The sequence below is a fragment of the Acipenser ruthenus genome, chromosome 38, assembly GCF_902713425.1.
Source record: "Acipenser ruthenus chromosome 38, fAciRut3.2 maternal haplotype, whole genome shotgun sequence".
NCBI lineage: Eukaryota > Metazoa > Chordata > Actinopteri > Acipenseriformes > Acipenseridae > Acipenser > Acipenser ruthenus.
Window position 1 is genome coordinate 1,305,420 of NC_081226.1, and position 21,754 is coordinate 1,327,173.

At 39.4% G+C, this 21,754-nt stretch overlaps 2 protein-coding genes across 4 annotated transcripts; both read right to left on the reverse strand.

The window, feature by feature from the left end:
• Window positions 1-195: 195 nt before the first annotated feature.
• LOC117433659 (lens fiber membrane intrinsic protein-like) lies at window positions 196-5,497 on the reverse strand. 2 transcript variants are annotated; one of them, XM_059009378.1, is made up of 5 exons: window positions 5,345-5,497; window positions 3,827-4,049; window positions 2,456-2,605; window positions 1,491-1,625; window positions 196-490 (listed from the first exon to the last, which is right to left on the reverse strand). In XM_059009378.1, the coding sequence occupies exons 2-5, from the start codon at window positions 3,999-4,001 to the stop codon at window positions 429-431; spliced, it is 522 nt and encodes a 173-aa protein (XP_058865361.1). In that variant the 5' UTR covers window positions 4,002-4,049; window positions 5,345-5,497; the 3' UTR covers window positions 196-428. The 2 variants fall into 2 exon arrangements, with proteins under 2 accessions (XP_058865361.1, XP_033911940.1); XM_034056049.3 differs by having other exon boundaries at window positions 3,827-4,070; window positions 5,345-5,477.
• Window positions 5,498-6,583: 1,086 nt separating this feature from the next.
• Window positions 6,584-20,597, reverse strand: LOC117433642 (V-set and immunoglobulin domain-containing protein 10-like). 2 transcript variants are annotated; one of them, XM_034056021.3, is made up of 13 exons: window positions 20,344-20,597; window positions 16,079-16,405; window positions 15,648-15,914; window positions 14,665-14,931; window positions 13,830-14,099; window positions 13,253-13,537; window positions 12,440-12,688; window positions 11,730-12,008; window positions 11,161-11,463; window positions 9,922-10,041; window positions 9,485-9,525; window positions 9,104-9,220; window positions 6,584-8,536 (listed from the first exon to the last, which is right to left on the reverse strand). In XM_034056021.3, exons 1-13 carry the CDS (start codon window positions 20,405-20,407, stop codon window positions 8,468-8,470), a joined length of 2,658 nt encoding a protein of 885 aa, XP_033911912.3. In that variant the 5' UTR covers window positions 20,408-20,597; the 3' UTR covers window positions 6,584-8,467. The 2 variants fall into 2 exon arrangements, with proteins under 2 accessions (XP_033911912.3, XP_058865204.1); XM_059009221.1 differs by lacking the exon at window positions 9,104-9,220.
• Between the last annotated feature and the right edge of the window lie 1,157 nt (window positions 20,598-21,754).

The following is a 21,754-nucleotide window of genomic DNA, read 5'->3' on the forward strand; positions in this document are numbered from 1 at the left end:
AGCCTGAGAAGTTTTTTTTTTATATATTACGTGATTTAAGACGTTACACATTAAAAAAACAAACAAACAAACAAGCAAACAAACTAACAGAAATACAATTCACTGACACCAGTTTTGTTCATAATAATGTTTATTGTAGATTCTGCTCGATGTAAATAACAGCACACTTGTGTCGTTTTTGCTTTGTTTTATTAAAAAAAAAAAAAAATCAGAACTGCATTCTAACATGTGAATTCCTACTTTATATTCATATCTTTAAGAAATCTAGGGTTAATGTATGACTGAGGTCAGAACAGCATCGGGGTCAGTTTGTGAAGCAGCTTGAAGAGTTTGTACAGCACTTTCCTCTTTCATATTGTGTGTAGAATGGAGACCCCGTGATGTAGTCTTAGTTTGGGGAGGGTGTGTGGGGTCGAAGTGTCCAGTTTTCAGCGAGGCCCAGGCACCCTTCTGCATTCGTGCATTCTGTAGGCACACATATAAAATATACCTGCAATGGAGGACATTATTATTATTATTATTATTATTATTATTATTATTATTATTATTATTATTATTATTATTTATTTATTTATTTATTTATTTATTTATTTGGCAGGCCGCTTTATCCAAGGCGGCTTACAGGTGTTACAGAGCAGTAAAGGGTTACAATGCAAGCTTCATATTTAAATACAGTGCAGTTTATAGTAAGTGCAAATAATACTACTAAAATCAATCAACTAGGAAGCAACAAGATTACAAGCAGTTATATCTACAATGACGGAGTACTGCAATAGTGCAAGGATAGTGCATTAGCTGAGGATCCAGTAACGTGGTGCTGAGGTCAGGCAAGTCCAGTGCATAATAGGAGCAGTAGACATGAAAATAGGATTAATGTGGACTATATCATCAATATATTTCAGAATATGCGTGCTGTTTAATTTGCTTACTGTGTTGTTTTTCAAACACTGCTTCTGAAAAGACTCCTTAAAGTTGTTGAAGCTAACAAAATAATTACGATAATATTTTCAGTCACGCACTTCCAGATATAGGTCTCAAATGTTGAGTTATGAAAGAGCAACGGGCATTTTTGTTTTAAACCGTGATATCTGGGAATACATTCGGTTAAAGAAATGTCTCAGTTTGCATGCCTTGTTTTCAGAAAATCTGTTACACTTGCACTTCCTAGGTCAGGTCACCTCAGGAATGTTTTTCTTTGAGTCAAAGCATGTTACTGGCTGAAGGCATGCTAGTCAATTAAGGAAGCAATTGGTTGGCAAATGACAGGAAAGAAGCCATGTGTCCATGTCTACAGCTGAAAGCATTAGCAGAAATGTTGGCCTATTTGACATATAGTTTATGGAAGAAACTGAAGTTACCTTTAGGGTATGTACACAAACTGGACAATAAACACAGTGCCACATTAAAGTAAACAGCCACCCAGGAATCCAATTTTAATAAATTAATCTTGATGTGGGAGACTTCAGATTTTTTAAATGACAAAAACTGACCTGCAAAGAACGACATTAGCAGAGCAACCCATCCTAAGATGTAAGACCAGGAGAATCGCCAATCTCCAAACCGCTTCCCCAGGAAATTTACAGTGACACCCGTGTAAATTGCCATGGCAAGGAGTACGAACAGAGCTGTAAGAGAGAAAGAGTTCAGATCAATCTACTAACTACCGACCAGGCCAGACTCTGCCACTTAGCTTTCTCAGATCTGACCAGATCACAATCTAAAAAGAAGTACTGACCAGCCCTATCCCACAAGAGGTTTGGTGATCCAGTGGTTAAAGAAAAGGGGCTTGTTCCCGATTCAAATCCCGGCTCAGCCACCGACTCACTGTGTGTGACCCTGAGCAAGTCTATTAACCTCCTTATACTCTGTCCTTTGGATGAGACGTAAAACCGAGGTCCTATTGTAAGTGACTCTGCAGCAGCAGTTGTTGATGATTCATTGGTCACCCCCTAGTCTCTGAAAGTTGCTTTGGATAAAAGCGACTGCTAAATGACTAATGAAGAAGAAGAAGAAGAAGAAGAAGAAGAAGAAGAAGAAGAAGAAGAAGAAGAACCCTGCTTGGTATCTTTCTTGGATTTTGAAAAGATTACACACCTTGAAGAAGCACTGATTAGACCGAACCCTGTTGCTTACCTTTCTGAAATCTGACCAGGTCACAGTACTGACCAGGTCTGACCCTACATCTTCTCTTTCTGACATTCTAAAGCTAAGGGAAGCCACTTAGAACCTGGTTTCAGGAGACTAGATTTCAGACCATTGCATGGCACAGCAGGGGTCCTTGGGTTTGACAAAGCAACCTCAAACTAGGTCTCCCAGTGGTCTCCTGGAACCAGGTTTCAAGCCACTTGGAACAAAGCAGCTTTGCGTTCCCTCACCTTAAGTCCTAACCTTGTTTATGTGCCTGGTTTTCCCATGATGAGGATATGAGGCTTGGGATAAAGAAAGGTGAACTTACTGGAGACGAAGAACATGATCCCAGCAGCAAAGGAACGGTTAAATCTCTCGAAGGCGGAGAAGTGAGCAAAGGACAGGATTCCAGCGATTATCCCGGCGAAGCACGACATGGCCGACAGGATCATAAAAGCTCTGGTTGCATTCCAGTACGCTGGATCAAGAAAGAAAGCGCATTGGTTTAGCTAGCAGCAACCCCCCAAGACTTGAGTAAGAAAGGGATACTGAATTGACTGTCCATCCTAAAGGAAAAGCTTTGCCTTAAACTTGGGAACTTCCATTTGCTATTTCACTCTCAAATGTGCAGTTTTGAAAGAAGTGACTTTATAGTAAACTTGTGTTTTCATTTTAAAATAAGGTATCTGGTACTACACCAAGTTAAATAAGTCTCTGTTTGCATGGCATGTTTCAGTTGTACTTGCTTGGTCATTTCACCTGGATGGTGAAATTGTCCCCACACCCATCAACGCTCTCTTTCCTGTCATAAGCCACTTCCACTATTGACTGGCATGCTTTCAGCCAGTAATATGCTTTGACTCGAAAGACACTGTTGAGGTGCAATGACCAATGAAGTAAAACAGTAAAGTCCCGGAAGTTAAGGCATTCAAAATGAGAATATAGCGTAATAATAATAGTAATAATAATAATAATAGTAATAATAATAATAATAATAATAATAATAATAATAATAATAGATCTCTGTTTTAAAATGGAAATACACCACATGTGCGCTAGAACATCTGTTTGTTTCAAAACTGCACATTCAAGATCTACTGTATGTAGCTAATGGTAAGGTGACCATATGGCTCCATGTTCACAGGGACAGTTTGGGACAGTTCAGGCTTTTCAACTCGCAACCCAAGGCATTCTGGTACGTTTTACCTGTCTCAGGTACCATTCACTTATCTCTTACCTTTAAGAGAAGCAGGACTACGCTTACCAGAATGCATTGGGTTGTGAGTTGAAAAGCCTGAACTGTCCCAAACCGTCCCAGTGAACACGGAGTCATATGGTGACCTTAGCTAATGGAAGTGCAAGATGTATGGTATTAGTTCGTTAGCTGCAATTACTTTACAAGGGAATCTTGAAATGAAACAGATGGTTAACCCTGTAAGGTACACAAGGAATACAGTGGTTGTTCCAACGGTTTCTTCTTAAAAACGCATTTGAGAGTGACTGAAGTATCGCCAGGAGGAAACTGACCACCAGATCCAACCTGTCAGGATATTTTAAACCCTGTTTCTTCTACCTCAAAGTTAGCATCATTTTATTTGTAGGGACAAGTATGTCCCTTGTACAAGAGTTACAAGATGACTATGTCAAAAGGTCCTGCTATATCATGTATCCCATGGGTGCATGCATTATGGCTGCTTACCAATGCTATCGGTTTGCATGTAGCACTTCCCGGACATGCAGTACCTCCAAAGACCCTGGTGTGCAAACGCCCCTGATAGGCGGTACTGCATCCAGTAGTCTGTCGCCGTGGAGACCACCAGGAGAATATTAGCGACAATGGCGCAGAAGAGCCCTCCTCCCATGAAACTGTACATCTTCAGGGTTGAACCAGCAGGGCACAGGGCACCAGAGAGAGAGGAAATCTGAAAACAAGACCTGTGATACTGGACAATTTGTCCAATTTTCATTTTTTAAGAACATCCATAACACATGTAACAAAAAAATATAAAAGCTTGCAGATCAATTGTTATTACCGATATTGGATTATGAAGATGTCGTTTTTATATACGTACGGCTATGGCCAAAGGTTTTGCATCAAGGAATATGCAAAGCAGCCATTTGAATATAGGAATGCTTTAATACTTTGGAAATGCATGTGTAATGTTTATGCCCACCAGGGGTTATATCCCGGAGGGCAAACGTTTTCAATACATAGCATGTATTTATTGTGCTGGAATGCTGTGCACAGTATATATGAGCTTTTAAAAAAACTCTCGATAAGACAAACTGGCCGCTCTGACCTTGAGTAGGGTGGAAATCAGCTTGGATCTTACATAGTACCCTATACTACACTTGTTTTAGTATAGAGTTAATTAAGACAAATTAAATAGCATAGCTAATTTTAGTAAGAAGCTATCTGATACAAAGAAAAAATGACTGTATCACTTCGATATCAGGAATATATCTTGTAAGGGATGTAAAATTACTTTCAAAAAAGCAATTTACTACTGATTACTGGCTCCAAAAAGTAATCTATAACATATTACAGATTACTTCTGTATAGAAGTAATATGTTCTTGATTACTTTTGTCAATAATAATAATAATAATAATAATAATAATAATAATAATAATAATAATAATAATAATAATAATGATGACAACAAACACACATATTGTACACATATGTACACTTTTTATTGTTGATTCCAAAAACTTTTAAATTGTGCATTCAATTTTCACAAATGCTTAAACTTTTATCCTTTATTTAGCTTTCTTTCTTTTGAAACATAGGCAACAGCATGCCTCACGGCTTCCAAGTGAAGTAATAAAAAGTAATCTCAGTTACTTTTGTCCCTCGGAAGTAATCGGATTACTTCAGCTGGATGGATAAAATAAGTACTTTAAACAAACCGTTATAAACAGAAAAGTAAACATAGTGACTTTTAGGATGTGTATGACAGTAGACATTTTGGCTAATGAATGCATTTTATTAGTTCTGACTAAGGAAGAGAGTGAAAGAACGTACATTGTGTACCGTACACAGTATGAAACGATAGTTCATAAAACTTACGGTTTCCGGTAACTGTTTCTTTTTTTGGCGCCACTATGTGTTTTTTTCCCCCTAAAACGTTTGACGTTTGTTGTTGTTGACTTATTCTGACGATACAAATACCCACTAGGTATTATCAAACAAATAAACAAATAAACCAGCTTACCTGAGTGGAATTGTTGTCTCCAGAGACTGACAAGAGTGCTGCTAACTCTGTGCAAGTACGAAGCCAAAGAGACCCGTTAGGCCGGATTCCAAAAAGTTAGCCCTTTGACATTTTTGTCGATGGTGGCAAAACCTTTTTAACAGGAAAAAAAAAACAATTCCCACTGGCGCTGACCGCTAGATCAGGTGACCACCCCCTGTCAGCCTATGGCTGGCCTCAGTTTGCCTTCTGGAAAGCCGATGTGCAGAGCCTGCACTCTTTCTCGGTAAATAGAACTTGCTGAGGCCTACATTCCAATTGAGGCCTGGGGCTGTCGGGCCTTGTGTGCAGAGGCTCAAACAACAATTGGAAGACAATGACCGGACTTTAGCGTCCCTGATTCTCTGCAAATTGCTGCTTTGCAGAATTAATTTGTTTCAGATAATTAAAAGAAAATAAGAGGCACCTATTATTTATAATGGACACAACACAGCAGGACATCAGCAGCTGTAATAATAATGACTGCCCATATAGTCTATTATATAGTATAATTATAGGGATCTACAGAAATACAGTGCATAGATAGATATTAGATAGATAGATAGATAGATAGATAGATAGACAGATAGGCAGACAGTATATAGATAGAGACAGACAGACAGACAGACACAGACAGATAGAGATAGATAGATAGATAGATAGATAGATAGATAGATAGATAGATAGATAGATAAAATAATGTAATCAATTACAGACAGTAATAATAGTTGGTCGGGGAAGTTTTTGTAAAAAAAAATAATATTACAAAAAAGATAGACAAAACAGAAAAATATTTTAAAATAGTACATTAAATACATTTAAATACTGATGAACTATTATCTACTCTACGGTTGATGTAGTATTCACATGTGTAGTATTCCTATAGTAAAAGTACTGTGGACTATAGTAAACATTAAACAAAAGCTCTTTAAATCTTAAATCATAAAATTATAAACTGTATTAAAATATATATGACCTAATATTGTAACCCCTCGTTTCTATCTTTTTATTTTAGCATTTTTTTTCCAGAAAATCAAAATGAGACACCAATTTATAGCAAAAGGACAACATGTAAAAACTAACTGCACAATTACAGCAAGTTAGCAACAAATGGGCTTGAAATGAATGGTGCACAAATACAGTAGGGTTTACATTTGAAATGTACAAGTTTCTGTTTTGAAATCCCTCATGATTCAAATAAATACATTGGGGAAAACATAGCACGGAAAAATACAATTAACTTTTATTCGATTTTAAATATTTATTTTACATACATTTAAAAATAACATCATAATGCATGAGTTCATATACATGAACAAACATGAAAAAATAATTGATAACATTTTGTATATCTGCTTGGAGAGTCACAAGAAAACAGTTATTTTATTGTAAAACAAATTTAAGAGCAATTGAGTTGTTTTCAATATGTCCTTTATCGTACACTTGTTAGTATTAACTCCACATTTCTCAGTTTTTAAACATTTAGGCTTACAATGTAAAAGCTAAAGACATGACAAAATATATAAATAATCTCTCTCTCTCTCTCTCTCTCTCTCTCTATATATATATATATATATATATAGTATTTCGATTTCACTGGTTAAAAATAGTTATACTTACTTTTGGTATCAAAACAGGGGGACACTTTATAATCAGCGGTAATTCAAATGTTATTTAAAACAAGCATATGATTTACTATTACTTCAAAGGAAGTAAAAGATAAATACATGATCTAATACTAATCAGCACCACAGTACTTCAAATTAATTCAATAAGAAATGATGTAATTTTATTTAAATTACTTACAATGCAAGATGTAACCCAATTTGCAGACAATAATCATTTTAGGTTTCTAATGATATTTTATGGCCAGGGATAATAGTAAAGTACAGATTGCTGGGTCCAAAAAAGTAATCTATATATATATTACTGATTACTTTTTTTTTATAGAAGTAATATATTACTGATTACTTATTACTTTTATATTACCAAAAAGAAGATGAAGAAGAAGAAGAAGACGAAGAAGAAGAAGAAGAAGAATATATATAAAAAAAACACCCAGTAGGTTAATTTTAATGATATTAAATAAATTAGTTACTTAAAGGGAGACGTATTTGTGCCCAGGTACTTCTGTTACCTGCTGATGCTACAAGATTTGAAGTAATCTGAAGTTGTTTTTGGCCCTGAAAGTCATAGTACAGCCTTGTTACCAGAACACCGAATTAGATTTCATTTGAAATTAGAACGATACAAAAACAGAGCAAGCAACAATGTAACAATATCTTTATTTTGTACAAATTTTCCAATTCTAGCTATCTATGCTTGATTTGTCTGCAGCATCAAATCTAAAAGGTATGCAGAAAATGTCTAAAAAATATTGATACAAAATTATTTTAGCATTTTTTACAAAAATGTTCTTAGAATCGCTTCAGTGCTAATGCGACCTACAGTACCATGACAATTGCAAATAATGTTTCCAGTCAAACACGTTTAATATCCCATTATACAATGAGGGTCAATGGGGACAAGCAGCCGACAGGACCAATTTACATTAAATGCTTTTGTGTTTCTAATGCTTATTTTGCCAGGTTAGTAAAAAGTATCAAAGAAGTTGCCTGTTCAGTTTAAAGATGCAGAATTCAGCCCTCAATGCATACATTTGTCAGTTCTTGATTTGACACAACTGTGGTCCCATGGTCAAGGATTTTCTTTCAACTACAAACAAAATACGCATTTTAAATGTGCATTGTTTTCCAGTGCAGATAAGAACCCAATTAGAAACAGCCTCTGAGAACAGGGTGCAGCTCAAGTGATTTCTCTAGTTCTTTACCATATACAAAACCTGCTTCAAACTTAAGAATTGGACTGTTAGGGGTACATGAGGACCAGGGATAAAATAACACTGCTTTACCCAGCTCCCTGACCCCTCCCAAAAATGTCAAACCTTGGCACGAGTCATTCTAAAATGGAAGTTTAGAAAGCCAATAGGTTTGTTTGAATGGGCTCAGCGAAGTCCAGTGCTTCAAGAGAGTTTCTATAGCGGGTCACCGCTTTGAGAAAATACTTTTATTCAAGGAAGTACCTACAGCCACAGGAAGTCCAGTTTTACACTGTGGTAGCCATCCGCACGGCAGGAGGGGTGACATTGGAGGGGAGGGTGGATGATTTGTCATACTGCAACAGCAAAGGAGAAATGAACACGTCAGTAACAGAGTGGGGAGCACAGGGTGGCACGTATAGATTTGCATGCTAGTATACATCCACAGACATGTACACAACATGTGATATACTGTAGTGAACACTGATTTTTGTGGAAATGTAATATTTTACAGCCTATGCATGTTCACTTATAAGGTCGCCCCCTAGCTGAAAATGAATGTAAATGCTACATGTGATGGTTTACTATTGCTTACAAGTCAATCCCATGGCTAGCTAACCAATTCCATCCCCTCACCACTTTCTGTAAAAAGAAGTGTCTCCTACCTTCTATTTCCACTTCATTTCCAACGCTGCCCTTTTGATCCTGGTTTCTGTGCTGTGCTTGTCTAGGGTTAACTTTTGTCAATTCCTTTTAAGCTTAATTGCAAATCAAGTTCGCCCTACTGCCTCGTTGTTCTAGGCTAAATAAATCCAGTTCCCACAAACTTCATCGCTCAAGCCAAGGATTAGATTGGCCGCTCTTCACTGAACTCTCCCCCAAGGTCACAATGGTCTACTAATGATCATATGTTCAATCATTACCTGGGTATAGGGCTCAGGTGTATAAGCCCTGTTCCCATTGCCAATGGATGGCCCATTCCTTGCAGCTGTCACTCCCCCTGTCAGTAAGATGTTTGGTTGGGAGACACCAGTTGCTACCTGTAGAAGAAACAAGCCTGTCAGTAACTCAAACCCCTAGATGTCACTTGGTAAGCCAATGAGGTGCCAGTATCCTGGTAAACATGTTAAATTGGCATTCTGCAGAATAACCTCTTGTGTTCTCAAGATGCATGGGAAAATGTAATGTGATATGCAGACGAATGAATGTACTGACAGAGAGGCGCCTCCATGCAGGACGTCACCTCAATCTAGTACTCCCAATAACACATGCAACAAAAAAAACGTTAGGACTAAAACACTCACCCTTTCTTTAGTTTTCGGCACTGGGTACTTCGGTTCTTTACCTGCGAGAGCGTACACAGCAGAACAGATATGATATATACACACCGTAAACAGATGCACTTGTGTAATTGTTCCATAATATAAACACACAGCAATCGAATTTTAATGACCTGTAATTTCTGCCCTCTCGCAGCTGCGAGTTTGTAAATTAAACCTTTCTATACAAAAATAACTTGTTTATCACCTGCAAAACCCAGCTACTCCACCATCCCTAGGTCATTTCACTCCAGTGGGTCCCCCAACTAAGATCAGCAACTTGGCTCAACCAGGATTCAAACCAGGGAGCTCCTGATGACATGACTCACTCCACACGCCACTAGGTATTACGTTTACCGGGTAAGCCACTGGTACCCCGATCCTTTCCAATACGTCTTGGAGAACTGTAGAAATATACTCACGTTGCTTTTTCCTACGCAGACAACACAGGATAAGAAGAATCAAGAGAAGCAACAGGAGGAGGAATCCGAAGACAGACCCGATCACAATCCCAGCGATCGCACCTGCACTCAATCCCGGATCTGACAGAGACACAGCAAGCTGGATCAGTATCGACATGTCAGCAGTTATGCTTTAAGTGTCCAGCAGGTGGTGCTGATGTATGTTGGTGCCCTTAAGTATTGGCACAATACTTTCAGAAATAGTGGTGGCCAATCACGGCCTAGAGGGCCATTCCATTCAGGGTCTAGCATGTAAAATGAAATAATTAACTAATTTAGGGCGTGGATTAAGGTTTTATTGGTTAAACAATTTGGAATAGGCATGGAACAAAGACTAGGATAGGAAAGACCAACTAGGGACACACCCCTGTTTAAGATAATCAGGGCTTGAAAGTCACACTAGCCCTGCTTATATTTCTGGATTTCAGAACTGGCCTTGTTTAGGTATATTATTGAAGTGTCAGGCCTACTGTAAATGTGGTCTGAAATGATTGTACTAATCACATCACAACTCACACTTTGAGTCTGTAGGTTTTTTAATAGGAGTTGTTCATGCATCTATAAAGGCAGGAAAAACGATGCCCCCTAGTTATGTAAAAATATACTTAATTGAAGGTAGTTCTAATACCCATGGCTGGGTGCAGGGCTAGTTTGAGGCATTGCATTATCAGTCATTTTCATATCTGATAGTGTTCGATAAATTAAATGACATACATTAATAAATAAACAACTTTGAAATGACAATACAATGACAGTTTGCACCTTAAATAATACATCTATATACAGGGTGATTGGAAAGTAAGTTTATCACATCAACACACCACATCATTGATGTGATAAACTGACTTTCTAATCACCCTGTGCATAAATATAGACACTCACCAATTTAATATATATTTCTAATCAAATTTGAAAAGAAACGCCAATGAGTTGGGGAAGCACGGGTTGTGATTTTTCTTGGCCAATTCTGATTATGCCATATTTATAACAAGAGGGTATGGATTTGAGGCTATAAGCAGTATTTCAAATGAAATTGTTATCAACGACCTTCTTAAACATCTAAAAACATTATTAAAATCTTATAGATCACACACATTTAAAATCCGAAGGATAAGTAATTAATAAAAAACATTAACCAGTGAGATTACAATTAATATTGACAGCCTAGTCACTTGTTTTAAAGCAGCTATGGCCACTCACCCTGGCCCAAACTGTATGTCTCTGAGGGTGGCCCCTCATTTTGGCCCACCATTGGTTTAACCCGGAATTGGTAAATCTCTCCTGGTTGGAGGGGGGAGATGTCAGTGTTGCGAGCTTCCGGCCCCTTCGTCTGAATGGTCCTCCAATCAGTGGCGGCTCTGGAGATGGAGCTTCTCTGCAGGGCGGGGCCTGTCATCTGCACATTGAATCCCGTGACAACCGAATCTCTTGGAGTCTCCCAGGTTAACGTGACCACGGTGTGAGCCGGGTTCACCAATATGCTAGACTTGGAAATCGCCGGGCCTGTGTACAGAAAAGGAAACGCAGTCTGGGTTTTAACAGTGGTGCTCACAAAGAGTTCATTGTCATTTTATTTACTGAAAGATTAGGAAGTACTCAAAAAGGGAACCAAAATGTACCGTTCCTGGTTTAACAGGTGTGACTGAAAGGTTTGGAGACAGGAAAAGTGAAAAACATTGTATCACTGATATGGAGGAGCCATTTGAGGGCTTACAGCAACAATAAAACCGCAGCCTAGTGTGGAAACAGTATTCGGGAGTCATGAGTACCTGTCAGGTTGATGGAGCTTTTCTGAGAGCCCAGCAGGTTTGTGCTGACACAGGTGTATGTTGCCAGATCACCCCCACTGATATTGAAGCCAGTGATGGTCAGATCTGTGGTGTCATTGCTTATGGTGTAGATCCCTCCTGAGGTCAGCAGCTGTCCTGCTTTAGACCATGTGACAGTGGCCGGGGGCTGGGAGCTTCCCTTACAGGAAATTGTCACAGAGACTTTGCCAGAGGGTTGCGCTGTGGCACTGTGGGATGGCAGGATGCCTTCTGGAGACCCTAAAACAGAACACATCAAATAAACCTACAGTTATGGCCAAATTATTTTTGTTATGTTAACGTATGGAATTACACACCGCTTTGCAGTTTTCCTATATGCTTAACGAAAAAACGGACATTTCGAAATCTAACATGAAATACTACTTTACTATTATCATGGTTTCTGCGAGACTTAATGCAATAGAATGTTGTAGTTTCTATGATTACATGATGTTAAATAAATGTTAGTAGATGTTAAATCTAAATTATGCTCATATAGTTTTGTTTTTTTAAATTAATGTCTCAATCCTAAAATTCTAGGTGATGCAAAACATTTAGCCATAGCTGTAGACCTGGATTGCAGTGAGCAATAGAGTATCAGTGAGCCTTAAGTAGCAATATTAAAATAAACTTACTAAGAAGTAAGTTCCTGTTAAATATCAAGTTCTTACTGGGAGTGATGGAGCAGTTGTTGGGAGCTATGGGATGCGTTCCCACGCAGGTGATTGCTTTGCCGTTGAGCGCAGGTAGTTTGGCTGCAGTCTCGGTCTGATCCAGAGTTTCGCTGGCCTCTTTTACCTCAGAAAGTCCGAGGAACTTCAGCGAGACCTTCGGAATGCCACCCAGCCAAGAGCAGCGAAACTGCAGATCAGAATTCACCGGCGTCATCGAGCATGTGGGTCCAGCACTCACAGGCTTCTCTGAGAGGCAGAGAGACAGACACAGGGGTGTAAATAGAAGACTGCAAAACATTACGCTATCCCAACGTCAGCTCGTCAGCTTTTCAAATTTTCTAGTTTTATCTTTTTTTTTTTTCCAGTAACCACAGGGTTAATTTGTGCCGGATCGCCCTGGATCCTAGATCTGGTACTTTTTTGTCTGCAGGTGAGAATGAATCAGTTATCAAATGATGAACCGTATGAAAAAAAAAAAAACATCCATGAACTGGATGACAAAAGTGTACAGTAACGAAATATTTTAGGATACGACAAGTATGAAAATTGCAGTACATCAGATTAGTCAGCCTACCGCTGGTACTGTTCCAACGGTTTCCTTTTAAAATACATTTGAGGGTTGACCAGATCCAACCCATCACTAAATTGTAAACCCTGTTGCGTGCACCTCATTGCAAAAGTTAGCATGTGTCCCTTGTACCTTAAAGGGTAAAGACATACATACATTGTCACCACTCTTGACAAAACTGTAAGTATAGTTGCTCTCAATACATTCTAATTGAACATGACTCTTATGACGGCTTCTCTTACGGTAGACGTTGAGGGGCACGACATTGCGCACCCTCTTGTTGATCTTGTCGTTCACAGCGATGCAGGTGTAGCTGCCCGCCTGGTTCGCCTGGATGTTGGTCAGGTTCAGAGTGGCTCCCTCAGGCACATTGGGATCATCCTGGTTCCCCACGTTCCAGTAATAGGTGGCAGGGGGATCACACTCAGCCTTGCATTTCAGTAACACAGTGGTGCCAACCAGGACGTACTTCAGAGGATCAGGATTCTCCACTGAAGTAGCAGATATCTGTGGCTTCTCTGGGCCATCTGAGAGAGAGAGAGAGAGAGAGAGAGAGAGAGAGAGAGAGAGAGAGAGAGAGAGAGAGAGAGAGAGAGAGAGAGAGAGAGAGATCAGGTTTTCGAACTAGAGAGGACAGCTCACCTTATTGGGCTACAAGGAGGTTCAGTGACTTGCTCAGGGTCATACACAGTGAGACAGCGGCTGAGCTGGGATTTGAACCCGGGACCTCCTGGTATTAAGCCCTTTTCTTTAACCACTGAACCACCAAGCCTCCAGTTGTCCCCACATGTCAAGATATGTACAGTAGAAGTTACTCACAGAAGATGCTGATGGTCTTCTGGATAGTGCTAGTGCTAAAGGGGTTGGTCAGGTTGCAGGTATAGACCCCAGAGTCAGACCGGCCAGGGCTGTTGATTTTTAGGGAGTTGGCAGTGACAGTGTATCGCGGGTCGTTGGGCAGTGCTGTTCCATCCTTCAGCCACATGGCTGTGCCTGAACCCTTATCCGTGGCGTAGGTTATCTCCACCTGCGCATCCCCCTCCTTTGGGTTCACCGGGATTGTCGACACACTCAGCCCTTGGATCATATCTGTCGGGAGAGAGAATCAGCGACTCTGATAAAGGCATGACTGAGTTTCCAATCCTTAGTGACAGTGACGGGAGCGCAGATTGAAACGCGTGTCGACTGGATTGGGGTTGAAGACGAAGGGCTTTTATTTTGACGCTTTATCAAGGAGGTGGTAATCCAACGGAAAGAAAAATCTCCCATGTACTTTCTGCCTTATGCCGAACCCAATCATGTCAATCATTAGGGGAAAGCAGCTGGTTGGTTACTGACAGGAAAGAATGCCCTGAAGGGGTGGGGACAATTTCACTCTCCAGGTGAAATGACCAGGAAAGTGCTATCTGAAAGCAAGGCTTGATTTCCTTAACCTAGTATAGTACCAGATATCCTATTTTAATATTGAAATAAGCACGTTTGCTAAAACATAGATTTCTTTCAAAACTACACATTTGAGACCCTATATAGTGATTTTTTTTTTAAAATAAAAATGGGGTTGTTAGTTTCTTATAGTTTTAACACTGATGAAGACGTAGGTCTGCTTCACTACAGTGTATGTGCTTAATGGACACAGTTTTATTTTTTCACTCACCGTACACTTTGATGGTGATGGTTTTGCTCTTTGTGAGAGTGGTCTTGGCGTTAGACACTTCGCAGACGTAGTCCCCCTCCTGGTTCCTCTGGATGTTGGACAGTGTCTTGCTCCCACCGGCTGTACTCACAGAGTTGTATTTCCAGTTGTATGACACGGGCAGGGACTCTGACACGCAGTCCAGCTGGACAGTTGACCCCACCAGTGCATTGTGCTGCGTCCCAGCATTGGCATTGTCCACTTTGATCACAGGATCATCCGGACCATCTACAGGAAGAGAACCGGAGCTTGCTTTGAATAATTCTCCATCTTAAAACATACAGGGCTAGATTGTTAGAGCCCTTTACTTCTTTACAAATATCATTAGCAATAGGTCAAATTCTAAAATACAAAATTGCAAACCCCACTATTACAATTCGGAGTTTCGTGTTTTGTAAGTTTTTTGGGTGCATTTTTACATACTGAAAAAATTATGATTTTAAGTCAAATAGCTTTGAGAATCTATCCCTTTGTTGTCGTGTAAATTCAAACCCTTGTTATGCTGCTACACCCCAAGTTGGGACCCTCTCCCCCTATAGAATGAACTCATTTTGCTTCATAAAGTTGAACGAAACCTGCTGAATTATGTCACGTTCACATATTGAATTACATGCCGCTTTGTAGTTTTCCATATAATTAACAAGAAAACTGACAAAAATTAAAAAAATGTGACATTTCGAAATCTAACATGAAATACTGTACTACTACTATTGCTTCCTGTATATATATATATATATATATATATATATATATATATATATATATATATATATTGTTCTTTTTTCCCCCTAAAATTCTAGGTGATGCAAAACTTTTGACCACAGCTGTACAATGAGGGGGGGACTATACTCTGACACATCCAACTTCATCTTCTTAGCATGCATGAAGACATTTAAAGCTTGTGATACATAAGGGTTTGAAATAGTAATGGAAACTCTACTCACAGTAAACGATCAGATCAACGCTGTTTCTCAGGCTGTTAATTGGGTTTTCAGCAGTGCAGCTGTACTGGCCCTTGTCAGTCCTGACCAGTGACTTGATGGTCAGTGTGTTTCCTGAGGCCACATGCCGGCTGTCCACAATCACCGGTGTTTCGTTCACCTTCCACGAGTATTTTGTGCCCGTCCCTGTGATCTGACAAGTCATCGTGACATCCTTTCCTTCAACCGGATCCGCTGGAGATATGTTCACATTTACTGACGTAATCCTTTCTGCAGAGGGGGGAACAAAATGACTACTAGATCAGCCACTTGAACACAACATGATATTATTTTACATTTTACCCACCAGATCTTTCCCCCCGCCAAATCAAAAAAACTAATAAATACTACAAAAAATATATATAGTTAAGCTATTTGCTAGATATTTTCCTTACCATACACATTGAGTTTGATTAATTTCTCATCACTGGATTCCCCAGTTGCCCGCATAGTGACTTTGTAGTCCCTAGCATCAGCAGTAGTGACCTTATTCAGTGTGAGAGAGGGGGCTTTAGTGTCGATCGTTAGCCGGCCCTTGTATGCCTGAGCGATGTCTGCTGGCTGGTCCGAGTTGATGGTCCATGAAGCAATGGACAGATCCAGTTCCCAGGACACATAGGGATTTGTCCCACTGGTGAAACTGACCATAAGAACTGCATCGGTGCCAGCTTCTGCACTGACAGTGGGGTTGGGGACTGTAATGGTGACACCATCTACTTCACCTGCAAAATAAAAGAGATTGGAATGACTGCTTATAGGACACAGCAAATGAAACCTTCTCCTCTCCTGTGATTAAATAGCTTACGACCCCACCAATGACTGCTTGGTACTGCAGCGCCAATCAACGATACAAGCCCTGTGCCTCCCCTTGAATTTAAATAGAGCTTTCTGCTTCGCCAGACTGCCCTGACTGCCCTGAGCCAATGCAGTACAGCTGGGCAGTAGGACCTGTCTTAGGAACCCCATGGTCCTCAAGCCCTATAATGGCAGAGCATGTTGAAACGTGGAGATCGTTGCTAAGCACTGTTCAAATTGAGAAGCACTTCCTTTGTTTCACATATTTAGCCAAAACATTTATTATCATCATCATTATTATTATTTATTTCTTAGCAGATGCCCTTATCCAGGGTGACTTACAATTGTTACAAGATATCACATTATTTTTACATACAATTACGTTTTTTTTTTTTTACATACAATTACCCATTTATACAGTTGTTTTTTTTGTTTTTTTTTTACTGGAGCAATCTAGGTAAAGTACCTTGCTCAAGGGTACAGCAGCATTGTCCCCCACCTGGGATTGAACCCACGACCCTCCGGTTAAGAGTCCAGAGTCCTAACCACTACTCCACATCATCATCATCAATATTATTATTATTATTATTATTATTATTATTATTATTATTATTATTATTATTATTATTATTATTATTATTAACTTGTATGCCTAATTGAAAAGGTATATTCTGCCAGCTTTTCATATTTACAACAGCTTTCAGTAAAGCACACATTTGCCAGATTTGATCAAAGGCATATATTTTTTATGTACAATAGTAACACAATTTGTGATACTCCAACAATGAAATATGCGAAAAGTAATACGAACTATGTGGATTTTATGTTTTGCCACGCATGGTTCAGAGGTCAAGTCGGAGCTAGCTAGCATGTCAGTAACGTACATCCCCCACCATAGCTGTGAATTCACAATGAGTGCCATCAATAGGATGGAAAAGTTATGGAGCACGGTATAGATCTAGAGCACAGAATAAGAATTAGCAATGAAATGTTTAATCGCAACCTGATAAGCGATTCTCTGTGCATAACTGTGTGACAGACAGAGGATGGATGAATGGACAGTCACCCCTATACATCCACAGAATCTGAAATTCTCAATGCTAAATCATGTGAAGGCCATGTTTCATGACAAGTGAATTAGGAATTCTCTCTATATATATATATTTAAAAAAATGTGAAGAGCGACATACATACAGAGGATAAGAAGATCAGCTACCAATACTTTGCATGCTGTTTTAATGTTAAAAAGGTACATTTAAAACAGTTTTAACTAATAATACCCAGTGGTCTTATTTGTAATAAAATATTTTATTTAAATGTGTATTCAACAGGAACAAAAATCCAACAGTATCGCAGCAATGAACTTAACTCAGATTGATCACAACTTTGTATAACTTCCTGGTAAAAATCTACACTCATAGAATCCTACAGTAGGTGCTCCTAGATAGCTGTTCTGTTAACGAATGAACAACCCGCATCAGGGTAAGGCTTCCTGTAACAGATAGTGTATATTGGTGTGGAGGACAGCATTGGGTTTTTCCACTTCTGGAACAGTGTACACTGTGGGTGTTTCCCAGCAGATTAAAAACAGGTTTGTCACAGCTAATGTGAGAGTACAGGCGGGTGAGCTGTACAGCGATGGCTAAAATTGCATCACCCTATAGAATGAACTCATTTTGCTTCATGAAGTCGAAACCTTCTGAATAATGTTACGTTAACATATTGAATTACACACCACCGCATTGTAGTTTTTCATATACTTAATGAAAAACTGAGTAAAAAGATGTGTAGTTTTGAAAGATGCCTACAGTATATGTCCAGTATTTTACATGATTTCTGGTACTACACTAGATTGAATCAAACAGATACTGAAGCTTAAGAGAAGTCTCTGAATCGTTTTGGTGGCGCCACCTTCTGCAGGACTGGCCTGTTTGGTTACAATGCGTAGATGGGTCTTCATGCTGCTTGTAAAGCCTGAAAAAGACTCGGTACGCCCTTCCCTTTTAGGAATGCCACACTACAGGAAAAACAAAAGCTCGTTTCAAACCAAGTCTTTCTTTTTACAGATTAGAAACTGAAATCTAATAAAGCATCCCTCTGTGCAAAAATCCCATATCCAAGGCAGTCAATTCTCATGATAAAGCAAGCAGCAGCAGCAGCAAGGTCAGACCTAGTCGGCACTTTTTCTTACAGGTATCTTTACAGTGTAATAAATACAACATCAGTAAAATATCCCTACTGCCTCCATAGTAAAAATGAGAGCAATCAGCATTTTATTAATGAAGACAATCCTGTTCACAAAAAAAAAAAAAAATTAAGTGCGACATGGCCATGGCCACTTCATGAGGACCTGCCTGTTAGATTATTATTTGTTTATTTAGCAGACGCCTTTATCCAAGGTGACTTACAAAGGGTGTGTGAACTAGGCATCAGCTGCAGAGTCACTTACAACTACGTCTCACCCGAAAGACGGAGCACAAGGAGGTTAAGTGACTTGCTTAGGGTCACACAGTGAGTCAGTGGCTGAGGTGGGATTTGAACCAGGGACCTCCTGGTTACAAACCATTTTCTTTAACCACTGAACCACACATACGGCATCGCCCTGGTGTGGGGCACGTTCTCCTTGACTGCTCTGAAAGGCTGAACAAATACCACAGTTTAATGAAGCAATGACGGACTTGTGCCTTGATGGCACCCATCCGTTATGCCAGAACTGTGCGGGAATGGTTTTAGAAGCACTTCTGATCTTCCACTTTCCCATGCATGTTTAAACAATGCATTCATCATCACGATCCAGTCTCTACCTCTCTGCATGCAAATATGAAGAGAGTCTTTTTTTAGTGCTAATGTAACAGGGCAGAGGCTGGGTGTGAACTGGCAACCACGCACAGCAATCTCAAACACTACACAAAAGAGCCAGGCTCATCTGCATTTGCTGCAACTGAACTTTTAACCTCAACTCACCACACAAGGATCAGAGCCTGTGAAGTGGCTCCTTTAGAAAGCTGAATAAACAGGTTCTACCCAAATAAATAATTCCCTCCATCACACATCATTCGTGATATCTGGTCTCCATTTCTAGTTTTGTTTCTGTTTTATTTTTAAGGTTCACAGCACTACTATAAAGACCACTAGAATTATCGTTTGTCTCCCCACAGGGGTTTTCTGTGTGAAGAATGCGAAACTACAGATAAGAGAGTCTGTCATCTTTTCAGCTGTATTTGCATTTCTGTTATTGAGCAATAACTGAACGGCTGACCTCCATTGAACACAATGGGGGAGCAGTGCCCTGATGTTGTGTAATAACTAAATAACAGACATGCTTACAAGACACCAACAAGGAATGCAATATCTGTAAACAGTCTCTAACAACGTGTGTGCGTCTCTTAAGTGCGTCACCATTCTGCTGCTTGCAAAAAACAATTGAAAAGACTCCACACAATAGATGAGCTCTTCATTACTGGAGAAGAGTTATTTACAGCGTTGTTGCTCAGCTGTAAATACAAACTTGAAGTTGATCCAGGCTCAATAAACTCACAAAAGTTTAGACTTATTTGCTTTTATAGATTTACAAACCCGTTAGCCAGGGTAAATATCAAACAACACTACAAAAACTCCCTGCGTGGAGTACAATAAACGAATATAGGTTCTTCAAAGTAAGAATCGAAAGGAGTTCTTAACAAAACAGACTGACAAAGGCACAGATGGGCTGTTTTGAATATAGACAAATCTATTGTGGCTTATTATACCAACACTGATTCTCGTAGCTCGAGGTTGCCATAACAAAACGGTCCAGTTCGTTCACGGAAAAAATATTAAAAAGCCTTCAAACAATAAAAACGAGTTTCGACAAAGAAACACTTACCGAACACAAGCAAAAACAGTATGACAACAACATGGCAGGTGAATTGGCAGCTGTTTCTAGCCATCTAGCTGAGATGTGGTTATTTTTTTCCTTTGTAAAAACTGCTAAGAAATGTTGCGTCCTGTAGTTGAAATATATCCCACTTCGGTAAGTACAGCTGTAGTAATTAGCCCTATTGTCAACCCAATCTTAGTAATGTGCAGTTTTTCCAGTATGACCTGACAGGTACTGTTGGCGTATTCTGACAACACCCTCCTTCTTGAGCGTGTTGGAATGACGTAACTTTACCTGGCCAATCCAAAAAGTGATCGGACAGGTATGTCTCTGGGCGTGGCGTTTGGTTTCCTCACAGCACTTCAGCGACGGCGCCGAGAAATGGTTCATAAAACGGGTACAATTTTCAGCAGTAATAATGTAACTTTGGATTTATCTTGTATTATAATACCAGACAATGGTTTCGACGGTGTATTTCTAAATTCAGTTGTGTTTATTAGTTATGGCTGAGTTACAGTACTAAAAAAAAAATAGATCTTTAATTATGTAACACTGAGCTTGTTTATATTCTGATATTTACAGTTGGGTCTAACTGGCAGAACCTGAATACTGTAAATGGCTTTTTGAGTCGCTGTTTTTCAGGCTCCGCGGCAGGACACAGATAAAATCGCCACGCACAGAGATTTATCACGATAGATAGATAGATAGATAGATAGATAGATAGATAGATAGATAGATAGATAGATAGATAGAATGAATACAGGAATTCATGTCCTAGTCTGCATCACCACGTTTGTTGTATAGTATTATGCAGTACGTGGAAACATTGTAACATGTATTTGAATATATTACAATCTATAATTATACATACTGATATATTTCGTATATGAAAAGTAGCTGTTTTCTATCTGCATCTAGGGAGGCTGTGTGGTCCAGTGGTTAAAAAAAAGGGCTTATAACCAGTAAGTCCCTGGTTCAAATCCCACCTCAGCCACTGACTCATTGTGCGACCCTGAGCAAGTCACTTAACCTCCTTGTGCTCTGTCTTTCGGGTGAGACGTAGTTGTAAGTGACTCTGCAACTGATGCATAGTTCACACACCCTAGTCTCTGTAAGTCGCCTTGGATAAAGGCGTCTGCTAAATAAACAAAAAATACATCGTATTGTCTATTGCGCAATATATTTCACTGTGTTACTGTAAATTATACAATATTATTATTTGTGACAGTTGATAACTGTTGGCAAACTAAGGGGGGAAATGATATTAATAATACAAATAACAGTTTCTCCCATGCAGTTCACTCGAGTGCAGTTACTGTGCGCGATCGCCGGGCAGAACACAGGAACCTGTTTGCCTGCATTGTCAGGACCGGCTCTATAGTTTCGAGCGCAGACGTTTATAGTTTCAGTGTCATGT

Excerpts from the sequence above, each read along its gene's own strand:
- LOC117433659 (XM_059009378.1), bottom strand. The coding sequence starts at position 4,001 with ATGTACAGTTTCATGGGAGGAGGGCTCTTCTGCGCCATTGTCGCTAAT. Across the intron at positions 2,606-3,826 it reads CATGCAAACCGATAGCATTG|CGTACTGGAATGCAACCAGA; the intron begins GTAAGCAGCCAT and ends TTCTTGATCCAG. Across the intron at positions 491-1,490 it reads GCTAATGTCGTTCTTTGCAG|GTATATTTTATATGTGTGCC; the intron begins GTCAGTTTTTGT and ends CCTCCATTGCAG.
- LOC117433642 (XM_034056021.3), bottom strand. The coding sequence starts at position 20,407 with ATGGCTAGAAACAGCTGCCAATTCACCTGCCATGTTGTTGTCATACTG. Across the intron at positions 16,406-20,343 it reads ACTGTTTTTGCTTGTGTTCG|GTGAAGTAGATGGTGTCACC; the intron begins GTAAGTGTTTCT and ends TTTATTTTGCAG. Across the intron at positions 9,526-9,921 it reads TCTGCGTAGGAAAAAGCAAC|GTAAAGAACCGAAGTACCCA; the intron begins GTGAGTATATTT and ends ACGCTCTCGCAG.